Raw genomic sequence first — 15,164 nt, 5'->3', positions numbered from 1 at the left:
TTACAGAATCTATAAATTGTTTTTAAATTTTTATTCTCCAATACTGATGATCTGTTAACAGTTCTTGATGATTACTCTCATCAGGAACTGACAGAGTGAAATTATCTTAATTAGATGATTATATTATAGAGTCATATGATAGAATCAAAATTCTGTATATGAATGCTTCTATTACAGAATCTATAAATTTGTTTATAGATTTGTATTCTCCAATACTGATGAGATGTTAACAGTTGCTGATGATTATTCTCATCAGGAACTGACATAAAATGGAATTATCTTAATTAGATGATTATATTATAGAATCATATGATAGAAATAAAATTCTGTATATTAATGCTTCTATTACAGAATCTATAATTTGTTTATAGATTTGTATTCTCCAATACTGATGAGATGTTAACAGTTGCTGATGATTATTCTCATCAGGAGCTGACATAGAATGAAATTATCTTAATTAGGTGATTATATTATATGATCATATGATAGAATCAAAATTCTTTATATGAATGCTTCTATTACAGAATCTATAAATTGTATATAAATTTTTATTCTCCAAAAGTGATGAGCTGTTACCAGTTCCTGATGAATATCCTCATCAGGAACTGACATAGAATGAAATTATCTTAATGAGATGATTATACTATAGAATCATATGAAAAAATCTATAAATACATATAGAATTTGATACTAATAACGGTTTGGCCAAAAGAGTATGCATTGAATCATATAAAATTATCCATTCTATATAAATAAACCATTTAATGAAAATCATGCTTGATATTTAAATTCTTACTTTGAAGATTTTTCTCTACAGGAACTTCATGAATAGGGTTCACACTGATTAGAGGTTGATAAATGACCATATCCAAATTTCCAGCTGCTTCCTGTAATTGAGTTGAAACCTCTTGCGTCATAATCCGTTCTTCAGTGTCAGCAATTTCAGTTGTCTTTTTCATGTTTTGAATCATCATTTCATCAAGTTCAGGAAGGGGATTGACTTTTTCCTCAACAAGTTCATTGAATTGTAATGTAGGAACGTAGTTTGAGCACTTCACAAGTCTTTTCCTCTTATACACATTGGTCTCTGCCTTTTTCCCAGAATTTGCAGGATCAATCGTTTCTGTATTGCTGATATTCACTGAAGGAGGTGTGCTTTCATCACGATCTGAATCAACATCCAGAATTCTAAGCTTCCTTTTTCTAGGAGGTTTCTGCATTTGTGTATCTCTTGAGTCCATCTCTTTTTTTTATTATCTGATGCCATTCCTGATGCCACAACCTTCTTTTTTTTTACTTTTGATTTCTGTTTGGAGATGTCCTTGATTTTTCTCTTTGGGCTTTGACGAATTGGTGAACTGTCTAGTGCCATATCAGTAGTTGATGATGGAACACTAGTAGTAACCAAATTATATTTTTCTGTCATGTTTGTGCTAAGAAATTGCCACACTTCTTTAGGAACGAAACATTCACCTTCTAAATTATTTTTCTTATCACCATTTATTATGGCTTTAATCCCTGTTTCTGAAATCTTACTAATAGGTACTAATTCGTCATCAGGAAAATCAGCAGAGGGGCACATATGATTGAAAATCAACTGTAAAAACCTAACATAACAGATATACTTAAGCTTATCCTCTTTTCTAGTACCTATCAAGTTAAGGATGAAATTTCCATAATCAAACACAGTGTTGTAGATAAGAGAATACCCAATTTCAAGTGATCCTGATGGAATAGCATCAAAGTTTGAAACCTTGTTCAAGAAGCATCTAGTGATACAATCAAAGTACAAGTTCCATTGCTTCTTCAGGCGAGATCTCTGCAGTACTCCAATCCTGTCAGGATCACCATTATATCCCAGTAATTTCAAAAACGCAATAAGCACATCAGCTGTAATATATTCTGGAGTTTTTTCTTCTAATTTTGGAAGATGCAGTGCTTCCTCCACCACCTCCGGTGTGATGACATACTCCTTGCCATTGTAATTGAACGTCAATTTTGATTTCTCTGTTTGGCCTCCATTTATAAACTTTAAAGTGCTCCAAATTTGCATTACACTTTTGAAAGTAACCTTAGTAGGTTGAGTCAATGCGTAATAAATTGGACTACAAGTCAAAAAGTCTATAATGATATGAAAATCATCAGGAAACACAGATTTCTCTAAAGGAGCACAGAAATTGTTTGGGGCAAACTCGTACCCTTTTATCGAACACTTGGTGTTCATGAAAGGAGAGGTCTGCATTTTGATGAAGTTAGTGAAATGTGATTTAGATTTTACTAGAATTTGAAGATTGAAGATGTTAATCTGAAAGAGATGAGAAAGCTTAGTTGGAGAATTGAATTTGAAAACCGTCGATTGTGTAGTGGAGTGGAAGTTATGAAAGAGTGTGGTAAGTTGGTTCTGTACTTTCTGATAAATGCTGATTGGTTTTCCCGCTTCTTTGTTTTTTTTAAAATTTGCGCACTTTTGTTTTGTTTTGAATTATTTGTTTAGGGGAAAGAAATTCTTAATTTATTACTTAAATTTAAATTTTAAATAAATATTATTTAATGAATTTTATGTAATAATTATTTTTAGCATTTGGTAAATAAATTTAGTCTTACAGGCAAGAAACCAGTCTAATAAAATTAATTTAAAATCGTTAACATTTGGGGTTTATGGTTTGGGTTTTAGAATAATTAATTTCTACTGTATATTAAATTTCCCTACACCCTCAATCCTAAACCCTAATTAAGGCGAGGCTGAAGGGCCGAAGGCCCTGAAGCCGAGACGTAGGCGGAATAAATAAATTTGAAATCGTTAACATTTGGGGTTTATAGTTTGGGTTTTAGAATAATTAATTCCTACTGTATATTAAATTGCTCGACGGTTAGGGTTTAGGATTGAGGGTGTAGGGCCGGTAGACCCTACTCCCTCGAGCCTAAACCCTAATTAAGGCGAGGCTGAAGGGCCGAAGGCCCTGAAGCCGAGACGTAGGCGGAATAAATAAATTTAAAATCGTTAACATTTGGGGTTTATGGTTTGGGTTTTAGAATAATTAATTCCTACTGTATATTAAATTGCCCGACGGTTAGGGTTTAGGATTGAGGGTGTAGGGCCGGTAGGCCCTACTCCCTCGAGCCTAAACCCTAATTAAGGCGAGGCTGAAGGGCCGAAGGCCCTGAAGCCGAGACGTAGGCGGAATAAATAAATTTAAAATCGTTAACATTTGGGGTTTATGGTTTGGGTTTTAGAATAATTAATTCCTACTGTATATTAAATTGCCCGACGGTTAGGGTTTAGGATTGAGGGTGTAGGGCCGGTAGGCCCTACTCCCTCGAGCCTAAACCCTAATTAAGGCGAGGCTGAAGGGCCGAAGGCCCTGAAGCCGAGACGTAGGCGGAATAAATAAATTTAAAATCGTTAACATTTGGGGTTTATGGTTTGGGTTTTAGAATAATTAATTCCTACTGTATATTTTATTATTTAAATAAAAACATTATTACAATTGTTAATAATTTTTTGTGTTTTTTTTGGTTTTAAGAAAGATAAGTTTTAAAACTAAATAAAATCATACATGTTTTTAATAAATTATTTGTTTTATTCATAATTACTAATTTAAATCATAGATAATATAAACGGTCGTTTGGATGAAATTGAAAATCATAATTTTGCTTCTGTTACAGAATCATAATTACTTGCACCAGTATTCATGCTTCTTCCCAACACGTATTGATTAAATGTTCACCCTCCTTTTAAATAAATGTCTCTTCAGTTCTTTAATACACTATTCTATAAAAAGGCATGCATGTAAGCCTACTGTAACACTCATATCAGAAACCCTTTCTTATCTAAAACCTTTCATCTTCTTCTCAAACCCTTTTGTTTTTTGAAAATGTCTCTCTCTGACGGTTCCGTCCGCATCTGCCACCGCTGCTTCAGCGTCACTGTTTGGGGTGTTCGCTACCATGTTCTCAGCCTCCCTGATGAGGTTGTTGAAGAAATGGACTTCGAGACACATCTCGAGGTCCAGTTTCTGACAATGAACTGCTACCTTCATGAGGAGCGCCTCCGTGAAGAAGCTGAGGCAAGGAGGCTTGCTGCCATCAGACGCCGCGAATGGATCATTCGATTCGCGGGGATGATGTCCAGTATCCTCCACAAGCAGGAGGAGGAGGAGAAGAAGGCAGAGGAAGAGTCTTCTAGTTGATAGGGCTAGATAGGTCTTCCTTTATGTACTGTCTTCTTTTTTAAATATATTATTATTAATGAAAAATGAATGTTTGATTGCATCTAATCTTTTTTGGTATGTTGTGTTTTTGAATAATTTATTTTAATCTATTGTGGTTGATTAAGTATAAAAGCCAATGGTAAAAGAAGCCAATGGTTGATTAAGTATAAAAGCCAATGAAAATAAAAGTCGAAGACGAAAGAAGTAAAAGTTACACAATGGAAATATTTTCATTAATAGAAGCCCGTGATGGGGCGAGGAGTTACAAGCAAAAGTTACAAGCAAACGACTTAGTAGTTGTTATCAGTTTTATCCCTTAAGAAGGAGTTCTCCATCTTCAACTCCTTCACTTCTTCCTGCAGCTCATCTATTTTGTCTTCAAGGCGGTCGTTTCGCCTTTCAAGCATCCTTATCCTCGCCTGAAGCTCGGTGATGAGGACCTGAAGTTCGCCTAAGGTTGTGCGAGGAGGAGGCGGAGGAACCGCGTTCGGATCTGGCATAAGTGGCGGAGGATCAGACTCCACTGCCCTATCAAACTCGGCGAGAAGATCTTTAGCAGACATGGTGAGATGGTGATGAAGAAGTGAGAAAAAGTAAACTGAGATGAAACTCTATTTAAAGAAAACAAGAGACTCTCTGAATTCTGACTTCGTTTTCTGTGAAATACAAAAGAATCATGTTTTGATGAGTAAAGTTAATGTGTTTAAATTCAATTTACTTATGATGCTAAAATTGAATTACTGACAGCTGTGAAAAACTACCAGGATCCAAAATACTGATGATGTCAAATATGATTCTATAAGAGAATCATGTCTTTAAGGATTAAATACTGATGACGTTTATTTGATTCTACAATAGAATCATGTGTTAAGATTTAAATACTGTCAGGATCCAAAAATACTGATGATTTAAATTTGATTCTACAAGAGAATCATGTTTTTTGAACATACAGAATATGTTAAAAATCAATTACTGATGATGTTAGTTTGATTCTATAAGAGAATCATGTCTTAAGGATTAAATACTGTCAGGATTGGAAATACTGATGACATGAATTTCATTCTACAAGGGAATCATGTCTTAAAAGTAAAATACTGATGATGACAATTTGGTTCTACAAGAGAACCATGTGTTAAGAGTTAAAATACATAAATGAAATACTGTCAGGATCAAAATACTGATGATTTATAATTTGACAGATGTGAAACACAGTGAGTATCCAAGTACTCTTTGGAATGGACATATTGATGCAACACAATTAACCAAGCTTAAACAAAATATTTTTACAAGCTCAGTCCACTTCTGATTCACAAATTTAATTCTACAAGAGAATTATGTGTTAAGAGTTATTTACATGTATGAAACTGTCAGGATCAAAATACTGATGATCTTAATATGACAGATGTGAAACACAGTCAGTATTCAAATACTTCAGGAACAGAAATACTGATGCAACACAATTATCCAAGATTAATCAATATATTTTTACAAGTTCAGTCTAGTCTAGTTCTGATTAACAAACTTTATCTCTGTTTTCATGTGGTCTTTCAAGATGTTTATTTCTGAGTAGACAATCTTTGCAGCATATATTTTTCTTGCCTTCTCCAATTGCCTTTTCTGTTCAATACCCTGTAAATATGATTGTCACAAATGGTCATAAAAGAGAAAAAAACACATATCTAATCCAAACTTGAAATTATTTTAGAAACAAAAGTTAGTTTTGCATCCAACCTCCGCAGCAAATTTGCAATCCCAGTTGCGTAGAGTATATCCCATATATGTTTCCATATGATGCATCACAAACACTCCAGAGTCTACATTCTTATTTGAAGTTCTCCATTTCATTTCTAGACGTTGCACTGGAGCATTATTTAACAACTTGATTTTTCTTGGGCTTTTCTGTGCCATGTATAACCCAAAGTTCTCTTGCTGAAACGTATAGTTAAAAATATAATAGTTGGTTAATATAATCAAATAAAACATAAATTACTATATTTATTTAAAACTGGAAAAAGTTGCATACCAGGGCTTCAGGTATTCCATCATACATGATATCTACACGGTCTCCACTTCGGTTGTCAATTATGTCAACACAAATCTTCCTTAAATTGAAGCATATCAGGTAGAAGTGGTTTCCAGAGAAGATTGGGAAGAAGATCTTTGGTTGAAAAAAAAACAAATATATTTACTCAAAATCTAAATATGAAAATAGGAAATGATCTCACATTGTTATAAATGATAAATATGGATAGAGTATATACCAGATCAACATGATTAATATCAACTCTGTGCTTGAACAAAATTGCATCCATGTTGGATTTGAACTTCATGTATGTTATATTTGGATCAGTACTGTTTGCTACCAATTGGCTTCCTTTAACCACATTTCCCATCTACCATTAAAGACACATATAACAGTTATTAATAAAAATTCTAAACATATAATATGAGTTCTGCAGATATAATATATAACATGGAATATGAAATAACAGACTGTAGATTATTTGTGATTAACTTACTGTCACCATTGTACTGCAGAAAAACCTATAAGGAGACTCTGCTGCTCTGAATTTTTCATCTTCGTTTAGTATGCTTGTATAAGCATCAACAACATGGAACAACACTTCTTTTCCAATTTGTAGGCTTTGAATGTGATGCTTCAAGCAAGTAACGTTGTTCCAGAGGAATATCTCAATCCTGCATGTTTAAAACAGAGTCAATTATTAGCTTTTGCTTTTGCAAAGTATAGTGTCAACCATATTAAATACTGTCAGGATTATATATATATGAAATACTGTCAGGATCAAAAATACTGATGATTTTTTATTTGACAGCTGTGAAATACAGTCAGTATCCAAATACTTGTCATGTATCATTACTTAAAGGAATGGAATGGTTTCCAAATGACTCTAACACTGAATCATAATATTTTATAAATCACGATTGAGTCATTATAGTCAATAACCATCTGCTATTTGAAACTAAAATGTATACTAAATATATACTCACATTGCTCGGTTCTTTCTTCCATTAATCCAGCTCCATACTTCTTCTTCATCTTTGCTGAACCTTTGTGTGTTGAGATCAATCCCTCGGATTTTGAATGGAGACTTCTGATGATCAGTTGGTTTGAGTACCCTTTTCAGATGATTGTTGAGTCCATATGCAGCATAGCTTGGCTCATTCCTAGTAATATGTTTTGTGTAAATATTACTATCAACCACCTGACCCCCTAATTTTAAATCATCTAAAAAGTCATCTATGTCGTGCATCTTATTAAAAGCCCTTTCATTTTCCGGGAGCATTAAAATGTCAAATGTTTTCCAGTCTTTGTATGTGAAAAAATCCCAGCCTTTATCAATACTGTTTTGCCAAAGAGTAAAAAATAATTCTAAGAATCTATCTAAACAAGTTATGTTCAGAAAGTTATGTAGTAAAAGTATTATTTAAATCTTTCACCTTCCTGTTGTCATCTCTTCAAACCTCTGTTCATATTCTTTCATTTTATCACTTTCTGGGAACAGCTGTTTCCCCTTGTCAAGTGTTTCACCAAATTCTTTCTTCAGCTTTTCCATTTGTGATAAATGATGCTGTAATCTTGACGATATCTCCTAGTTTCATTAATGTATGTTAGTACTTGCACATAGTTATGAATCTATAGTAAATTACTTGATTCTAATAAATTTTCTTACATCCTCTGTGAGCACCTCAGTGCTATTGTGATTCTGTTCAACATCTCTTGCAATTGACAATATTGATGCATCAACATTGTCTTGGGGAGAAAACAGCCGACTGGGTCCTACACCCTTCAATGTTTCTTTAGGTGTGGTGAAGTTGCTGTTCCCACCCTGTATTATAGAATAAAAACATCATTTATATTCATTTATTTATGGAAATAAACAAAAACTCAAGTTAAAAAGGATACATAATCAAAAACAGTTATATTTAATATGGTGGTTCTACTATAGAATCATCTTCATTTTTTATTACTTTTATACCTTGTACTGTTCAGAGTTCACATCATTTTGTTTGCTTTCATCAGGAGTTTCAAATTCTGGAACCTGCATAATTATATAAATAATTGGCATTTTTTATATTCATGACTATATGTAGAAAGAATATAGACTATCTACTTACAATATCTCCATAACCAAAATTATTATCAAGGCCCTCCCTCTTTGCTCTGTCATCAATGCATGAATTCTTCCAGCCAACAAAGGCAGGCCATGTTTTCTTCACTCTAACATCAGGATGGCTTGTCCTAGCTAGATAAAAGTACTACAGACAAAATAGAAAGTCATAAGAGACGATGGCAGAAGTTATATATATATAGTAAAAAAGAGTATCAAATGTTTCAAGGTGTCTTACAAGAAGAAAAACAAAACAACCAGTGTAGTATTGTGTTTTTGGATCATTCCACCATTGTTCATGAGCCTCTTTCAAATTTTGTATCACAAGTTTGCACCAATTGTAGTCTCTTGCATTGTCAAAATTACCACTGAACCTCAGGATTTTGGGGCAAACAAAGGACGTTTTATCTGTTCTGATGAAAAGGTTAGCCATCAGAATCATGAAGTTCTGCTTGAAATGTTCATCGGCATCACGAGACTCTGCAATCTTTTCACGCAACATCTTTTCAGTGATCCTGCTTGGCTGCCTTTCTTTAAATTGTTTGCCCCAGCTTTGGATTTTATCTTTAGAATCTTCAAGTTTAACATCCAATTTCCCTTGGGGTAGACCAATTATGTCAAAAACATCATCCTCTGTTATTTTAAGATTCCGATTTGGGAATAGACCAAACTCACATTTATTGTGCTCGAACCACCATAAGCAATTAACTATTGTCTTGTGTGGCAGTTCCTCACCAAGAGTAAAATGAAGGAGTGCACCAAACCCAGCAGATTTCACCCACTGCCTTTGAGCTTCAGACAGCCTTGAGATTGTTTTTGAAAAAGTTGATGGATAAGCACGGATTAAAATCTTTTTTGGTTTCTCATCATCATCTTTTTCTTCTTCTTCTTCCACTTCTTCATCTTCATTCTCTGCTTCCACCTTTTTCTTCAATTTCTTTTCCTTATTATGTTGTACCTGTATCAAATATTTTTAAAGTTCATGTTAGAACATAGCTCAACAGTTCTACTGTGGAATGTAAACCTGAGATGATTACTATCAGTAATCCTGATGCACTCATCAGTAATCCTGATGCACTCATCAGCAATACTGATGTACTCATTAGTAATCATTATGATCCGTATGAATCAAATATTTTTAAAGCTCATCTTAGAATAATAGCTTAACAGTGCTACTACCTGAGATGATGACTATCAGTAATCCTGATGCAGTCATCAGTAATCCTGATGCACTCATCAGTAATCCTGATGTATTCATCAGTAATCATTAATTTTGCTTCTAAAGTGGAACCAACTATAATTATTAAAAAATTGGCACTATTTTACTTATGTTACAGAATCAGACCATTTAAATGTTTTTACAAATGTGTAACTGTACTATACAATAGAAACCATGTATATTTTATATCTCTACTGTTGTAAAATGGGATGAACAATGAACAAGTACTGTTATAGTGTAACTATTTACCTCTTCTACGGCTTTCCTTTTATTGACACCTTCATTCTTTGTCGCCCTTACTTTTCTTTGTGCTTTTTGTGCTGGTCCCTTGTCTGCATTTTCTCCTCCCTCAGGGTCGACAATATGAATAGAGAAATCTTCTTCATCTTCTTTTATAGGTTGTAGCCTTGGAGATTTTCTCACAGAAGGTGCAGCAGCAGCCAGCTTTTCCTTGCCATCTTTTTCATGAGTGGCAATTGTTTCAGCTGTTTACAAAAACAAACAGTGTTAGACATAAGAAATCTGGATAGCACTATTTATTATACAATATAATAAACAGTGTTTCCTAGCCTCATTTCACTTTTTCTCAGCGTGGAGCATGAAAGCCAAAATCCCACACCCTAGCCACACTGGTTTGGCATAGAACAGGGGAAAATAAAATATTTATAAGAGAAGATGGAATAGAATAAGCTAAAGAGGTTAGAAGCTAAAATCCCTCTCTTTGTTGAAAACTGTAAGTTCTGATAGTCATCAACGTTTTTACAATACCAGCTGTGACTATCCATGTGATCTCAGTTCTTTTACTTGTGATGAAGATCATCAGCTCGAGCTTCACGGTATACTATTTTTCTTTCCGCAAGTAAAAGTATGTCGTCGAAAAGATTAAAAGTTTCCGGTGCTGGCTATGAAGTGGTGGAGATCAAAGCAGTGGCATCTGTAATGTGCAGTAATTGTTGAAGGCAAGATACAATCTGAAAGGTAGTGGAGCTGTCCAAAATTTTAGAGAATTCTTCCATGAATAGTACTCTTCGTACTGATCATAATCATCTTCCATGGAAAGAACATTACGCACATGCAAGAAATGATGATAATATGAGTTAAGCTAGCAGAAAAACTGAATTATGGCTAGTGCTTTGACCTGGTTTAGGGTCAAGAAATCGGGAAATTCAATGTTGAAGTGAACACACAGCCTGTCATTCATGAAGCCCGCCTCCAATACTTTGGCATAATCTCATCACTGATTCACTTATTTGAAGTGCAACCAAACCAAACATAATCATTAGTGTCATGAAAGTACATCATGCTTCCTTAAAATAGATAATCAATAAACTTAGTAAAGGACATAATTAGTACCAGTAATATAGGAAAAAATATATGAATACAAATATGGTGTATATTCAATAATATATACCTTGAATAGTAGGATGGAATTCTTGGGGAAGCAGTACTTCATCATCATCACTGTCACTTTCAAGGTCTACAATTCATAAAACATTAAAGGTACAGATATAAATATTACTTGGGAGATAAATTATTGCCTAATTATCTGATGTTTAGATCTATAGAGTTATAGAAGTAAATGATAACCTCACCAGCATTGCCATAAATACAACATCCTCATCAACCAAAAGATCATCGAAATTGACATTTAGCTGAATTGTTTGGGGGAATGGACATGGAGTACTAGATGCAGACATATAATCGTAAAGGAATTTTAGAAAATGAAGTTGCAGAACAATTAAAATTACCTAAGGGTGGTTCATTCTCTTTTTCAGAGCTTAGAAATTGGGTAATTTTGTTCCAAACAAATTGGTAGTAGACTCAGCTAACTTCATGGGTGAGATATGTCGTCGCCTCTTTGTATTAAGAACATCAGTTCTAATACATTCTACAGACATTCTCATTCAGACAAAGAAAAGTTAATTATGAGTTATAGTTATACCGCATAAATTATACAGTTAAACTACAATGAATGGTTACAAAGACACTAAATCACTATGAAAGCATAGGAGAATTAAGCGTATATACCAAGTGGATTCGCTCATTGCATCCTAAGCTAGAACTCATACCAAAAGTGACATTAGGTTGCCCTATGAAACAATAAATAAGAGCGTAATGAGTGGAAAAAAACATTCAATGATACAAAGAAAAATTCTGCGGTAAATATAATTATAACAAATATGAAGTTGCTCTCCTGCATACCAGAAGAAGGAATCAATATGAAACTGATATTCTTGGTTTAAGTATACATTTCTCCTCCTTGCAGCACTGCTGCCTATTACAAACCACAAAAATATAAATAACTCGAACAAATAAAGAACACAGAACATTGAAAAAATTAGACCAATGGGAAATACACAAACAAAAGCATATGGTTCATAAATACACACGAACCAAAGCTTAAAAAGCAAGAGACGGTAATCAATCAATGTATTGAGAGCGGGCACCCACCTATTGTATTTCGAGCTAATTACTTTGCAAGATACTGAGAGCTTCTTTTAAATAAGCTTTAAAAAAATATGCAGGTGGTTCTTACATTTCCTTGAAACACATGCAACTCATGTGTATCAGCATACCATGAGCTGCCCTCCATTGTGCCATATAAATGAAAAACAAAATTTCAAAAAAATAGATCATAACATGTCTAAGGATTTTCATCAAATAGTTAGAATGCGAACTACTAATGTACAAATTCTCAACTCAAATATCTCATACAACTTATTAGGTCAGATAGTTACACCACAAATAAAACACAATCAATGCAATAGTGAGTAAATACAAAATCAATAGAGAAAAAAATGAAAACTAATATAGATAACAAAACTATGAAAATCGAGTGTATTACCTTAGATTAGCCATAAATCTGACATACAACCTGTATGAACATAGACCTACAAATCAATAACAGAACAACTAATCAATAAAAGAACTTGCATCTTATATGTGAACATTAAATCAATAACAGAATCAAAAATCGAAAAAAGAGGAAAACAATATCAATAGACTGAGAGTAAAAGAGAAGGAACCTCTCTCATTTTTCCAGGAGCTAAGCAAAGATCAGTTTGAACTCAAATTACTAAAGAAAGAGAGATAACAGAGTTTGAATACTTGCAAATACAAACAAAACCTAGTCTACTGAAATTTGAAATTCAAATACATGCTTGTATATGTAAGTCAGATGCAACTCCCAATTTGGTGATGATAGTGCAACTGAAAAAAAATACCACAGGAGGTACCAGGCTCAAGGTGGTTGAACACTTGAGATTTTCCATTCAAAAACATACATAGCAAGTGCCACTGCCAGGTCCCGTAACATAATTAGTTAAACACAATTAATGGTTACAAACACAATTAATTAGTATGAAAGGGGTGGAGAATTACACAATAAAAGGATAAAATTTGCCATATCTCATCCTTCTGTAGGGAATTGTTAGTTACTGCGTCTTGGCTCTTACAAGATACCTTTCTACTTCAATAATTTGCCACCAGGTGATACTCTTATATTAAGAAAATCTCAGGCATGTTTGCTTGGTCTGCTGACACATATATTAGTTTGTGGCTGTGTGTCGGGAGCTGGCCAGCACTAAGATTTGTGATCTATTAAATGATTAAACCTTCACAACCTATTAGTCAGGTATAAGGGTGAGCAAAAACCGGCCAAGCTAAACAAGCATACTTCAGTTCGGTTATGTCTTCTAAACCACTTTTTTTTTCAGCCTTTATATATATATATATATATATGTGTGTGGTTAAAACAAAATAAACTAAATTTGTAATGATATATGTAAATGTCACATCCTGTATCATTTGTACACTAATGCCCATTACAGGTACGCTCTTTTATATAAGTCTAGATATAAGCATCTAACTTTGCAAGTTGCTGCTCAAATGTTCCCTTTCCACTCTTGGAAGTTGCTTCCTGGATCTGTTAATCGATTGACATCCTCTATTCTCACCTTTGCTTTGTTAGTTTGATTTTTACGTAGAGGTAAATTCTCTTTGATTAGGTGTTTATTTCTGATATAGGTCTTTATTGCTTGTAAGTTGTAATGCAACTACGTGTCTTGAAAGTATATTAGCAGAAACCAGAAAGGACAGAATAGGGGGAGCATGATATTAATAGAATTTTGATACTGGGTAGTATTATTCTACTGTTAATTTGTCAGTATAAAAGCTATTTTATCGAGTCATTTCAGTTTTCGATTATGTTGGTTTTATTTTGAACCGACCAAATGCTCACTCCGACTCACGGAAAGGAGTCTGGCTGAAGCCTGAAGGAAAGTCATGTGTATCCACACCCATCTAGCACATACGGCTTGCTGTTTGTACCTACTCTGCTAATAGAGGTTTCCTTTAACTTTTGTCACTCCCCTTCCTTGACTAGTAGCTGTGGAAGATTTTAGTGAAATTATAAGTTTCAGCTGTCCGATATTCAATCGGACTGAGAGCCTTTGGACTACTTAGCCGTAACTGGTACAAGGCTAAATCTTATTTGTGCGTGTTTGTGTGCATCGTGTTACTGTATCTTGTTGTTATGTCATGTATTGCACAAATATATTAGAAGCATCAACTATCACCACAATGCCTGTATGTATGAGCATGATTGGTAAGTTATATTGCAATGTTATCAAGTTCTTCTAAAACTTTCTATGATCAACTTTTCTTGAGAATACTTTCTTATCTGAGTATGAATTATTGTTTTGCTGCATGGGTTTGTGGTTACTTCAACTGAGCATAGCTTCTGGTCATTCCAGGGACTAGTAATTGTCTTTGCTACTTGCTAGGTTTTGTTTCTTCAAGTTGCTGCACTCCAGTCTTCACCATAGTAAACATGCCAGCCAAATATTAACTGAAACATCTCGGATTTGTATTTGGATAATATTTGAACCCTTATGAGTTGAATTTGCGAGTTTTATAACCGATAACCTGTCTTCCTAGTTCAAGACTTCGTTACTTTTTAGTGGTATATGTTAGACCATTTTGGATCTGAATTATTTTGATTTTATGATTTGATATGTTTCTTATGATCTTACCGACTTTTACATTTGGGATCTGAGTTGGAAATTAGGATAGAGAAAATAATACTCTCCAGCTGAGGGATATAACAAAGAAAGAGAGAAATGAAGAGAACCAAAAATTATATTCATAATCTGACAAAAAAAATAATATTCATAATTTTCTCTCAAAGATGGGACGATAAGTTCTCAAAATAAGATCTTCCTTCAATAAGATAAAAGGCACGGTAGAGAATTATCGAAATAATTTATTACTTTATAATCCGATTTTTTCTTTATTAAGAAACAAAAACAAATCTTAACCGTGCCAATCTGATATCATCTTTGTCAAGCAATTGAACTAAATTCAAATTTGAGTTATTTGTGCCATGTATTTCATACTATCATTTACAAATTTTTGTCAAGGAATTGAGATAATCTGTATTTGAATTTTTGTCAAGGAATTGAGATAATCTGTATTTGAGTTCTCGTATAATGTATTTCAGGTCGTTTACAAGATTGTCGGCTCTGTTCACGGACCATTATTCTATCTGAACTTTTTATCAAATTATTTAATTGAGATTAAATATATCATGATTATTATTATATT

The 15,164-nt window shown here is 33.7% G+C and overlaps 2 protein-coding genes across 2 annotated transcripts; both read right to left on the bottom strand.

Annotated features, from left to right (window-relative positions):
- Positions 1 to 5,667: 5,667 nt before the first annotated feature.
- Positions 5,668 to 6,364, bottom strand: LOC135149249 (uncharacterized). Its single transcript, XM_064084371.1, has 3 exons — positions 6,235 to 6,364; positions 5,943 to 6,140; positions 5,668 to 5,840 (listed from the first exon to the last, which is right to left on the bottom strand). The coding sequence occupies exons 1-3, from the start codon at positions 6,259 to 6,261 to the stop codon at positions 5,715 to 5,717; spliced, it is 351 nt and encodes a 116-aa protein (XP_063940441.1). The 5' UTR covers positions 6,262 to 6,364; the 3' UTR covers positions 5,668 to 5,714.
- LOC135149653 (uncharacterized) lies at positions 6,299 to 8,278 on the bottom strand. The gene is made up of 7 exons (XM_064085424.1): positions 8,210 to 8,278; positions 7,904 to 8,059; positions 7,671 to 7,822; positions 7,221 to 7,574; positions 6,731 to 6,908; positions 6,473 to 6,604; positions 6,299 to 6,313 (listed from the first exon to the last, which is right to left on the bottom strand). The coding sequence occupies exons 1-7, from the start codon at positions 8,276 to 8,278 to the stop codon at positions 6,299 to 6,301; spliced, it is 1,056 nt and encodes a 351-aa protein (XP_063941494.1).
- Between the last annotated feature and the right edge of the window lie 6,886 nt (positions 8,279 to 15,164).

Source organism: Daucus carota, chromosome 9 (assembly GCF_001625215.2).
Source record: "Daucus carota subsp. sativus chromosome 9, DH1 v3.0, whole genome shotgun sequence".
Classification (NCBI taxonomy): Eukaryota; Viridiplantae; Streptophyta; class Magnoliopsida; order Apiales; family Apiaceae; genus Daucus; species Daucus carota.
Note: the sequence above shows the minus strand (reverse complement) of the source record. Positions and strands in the feature narration are given on the sequence as shown.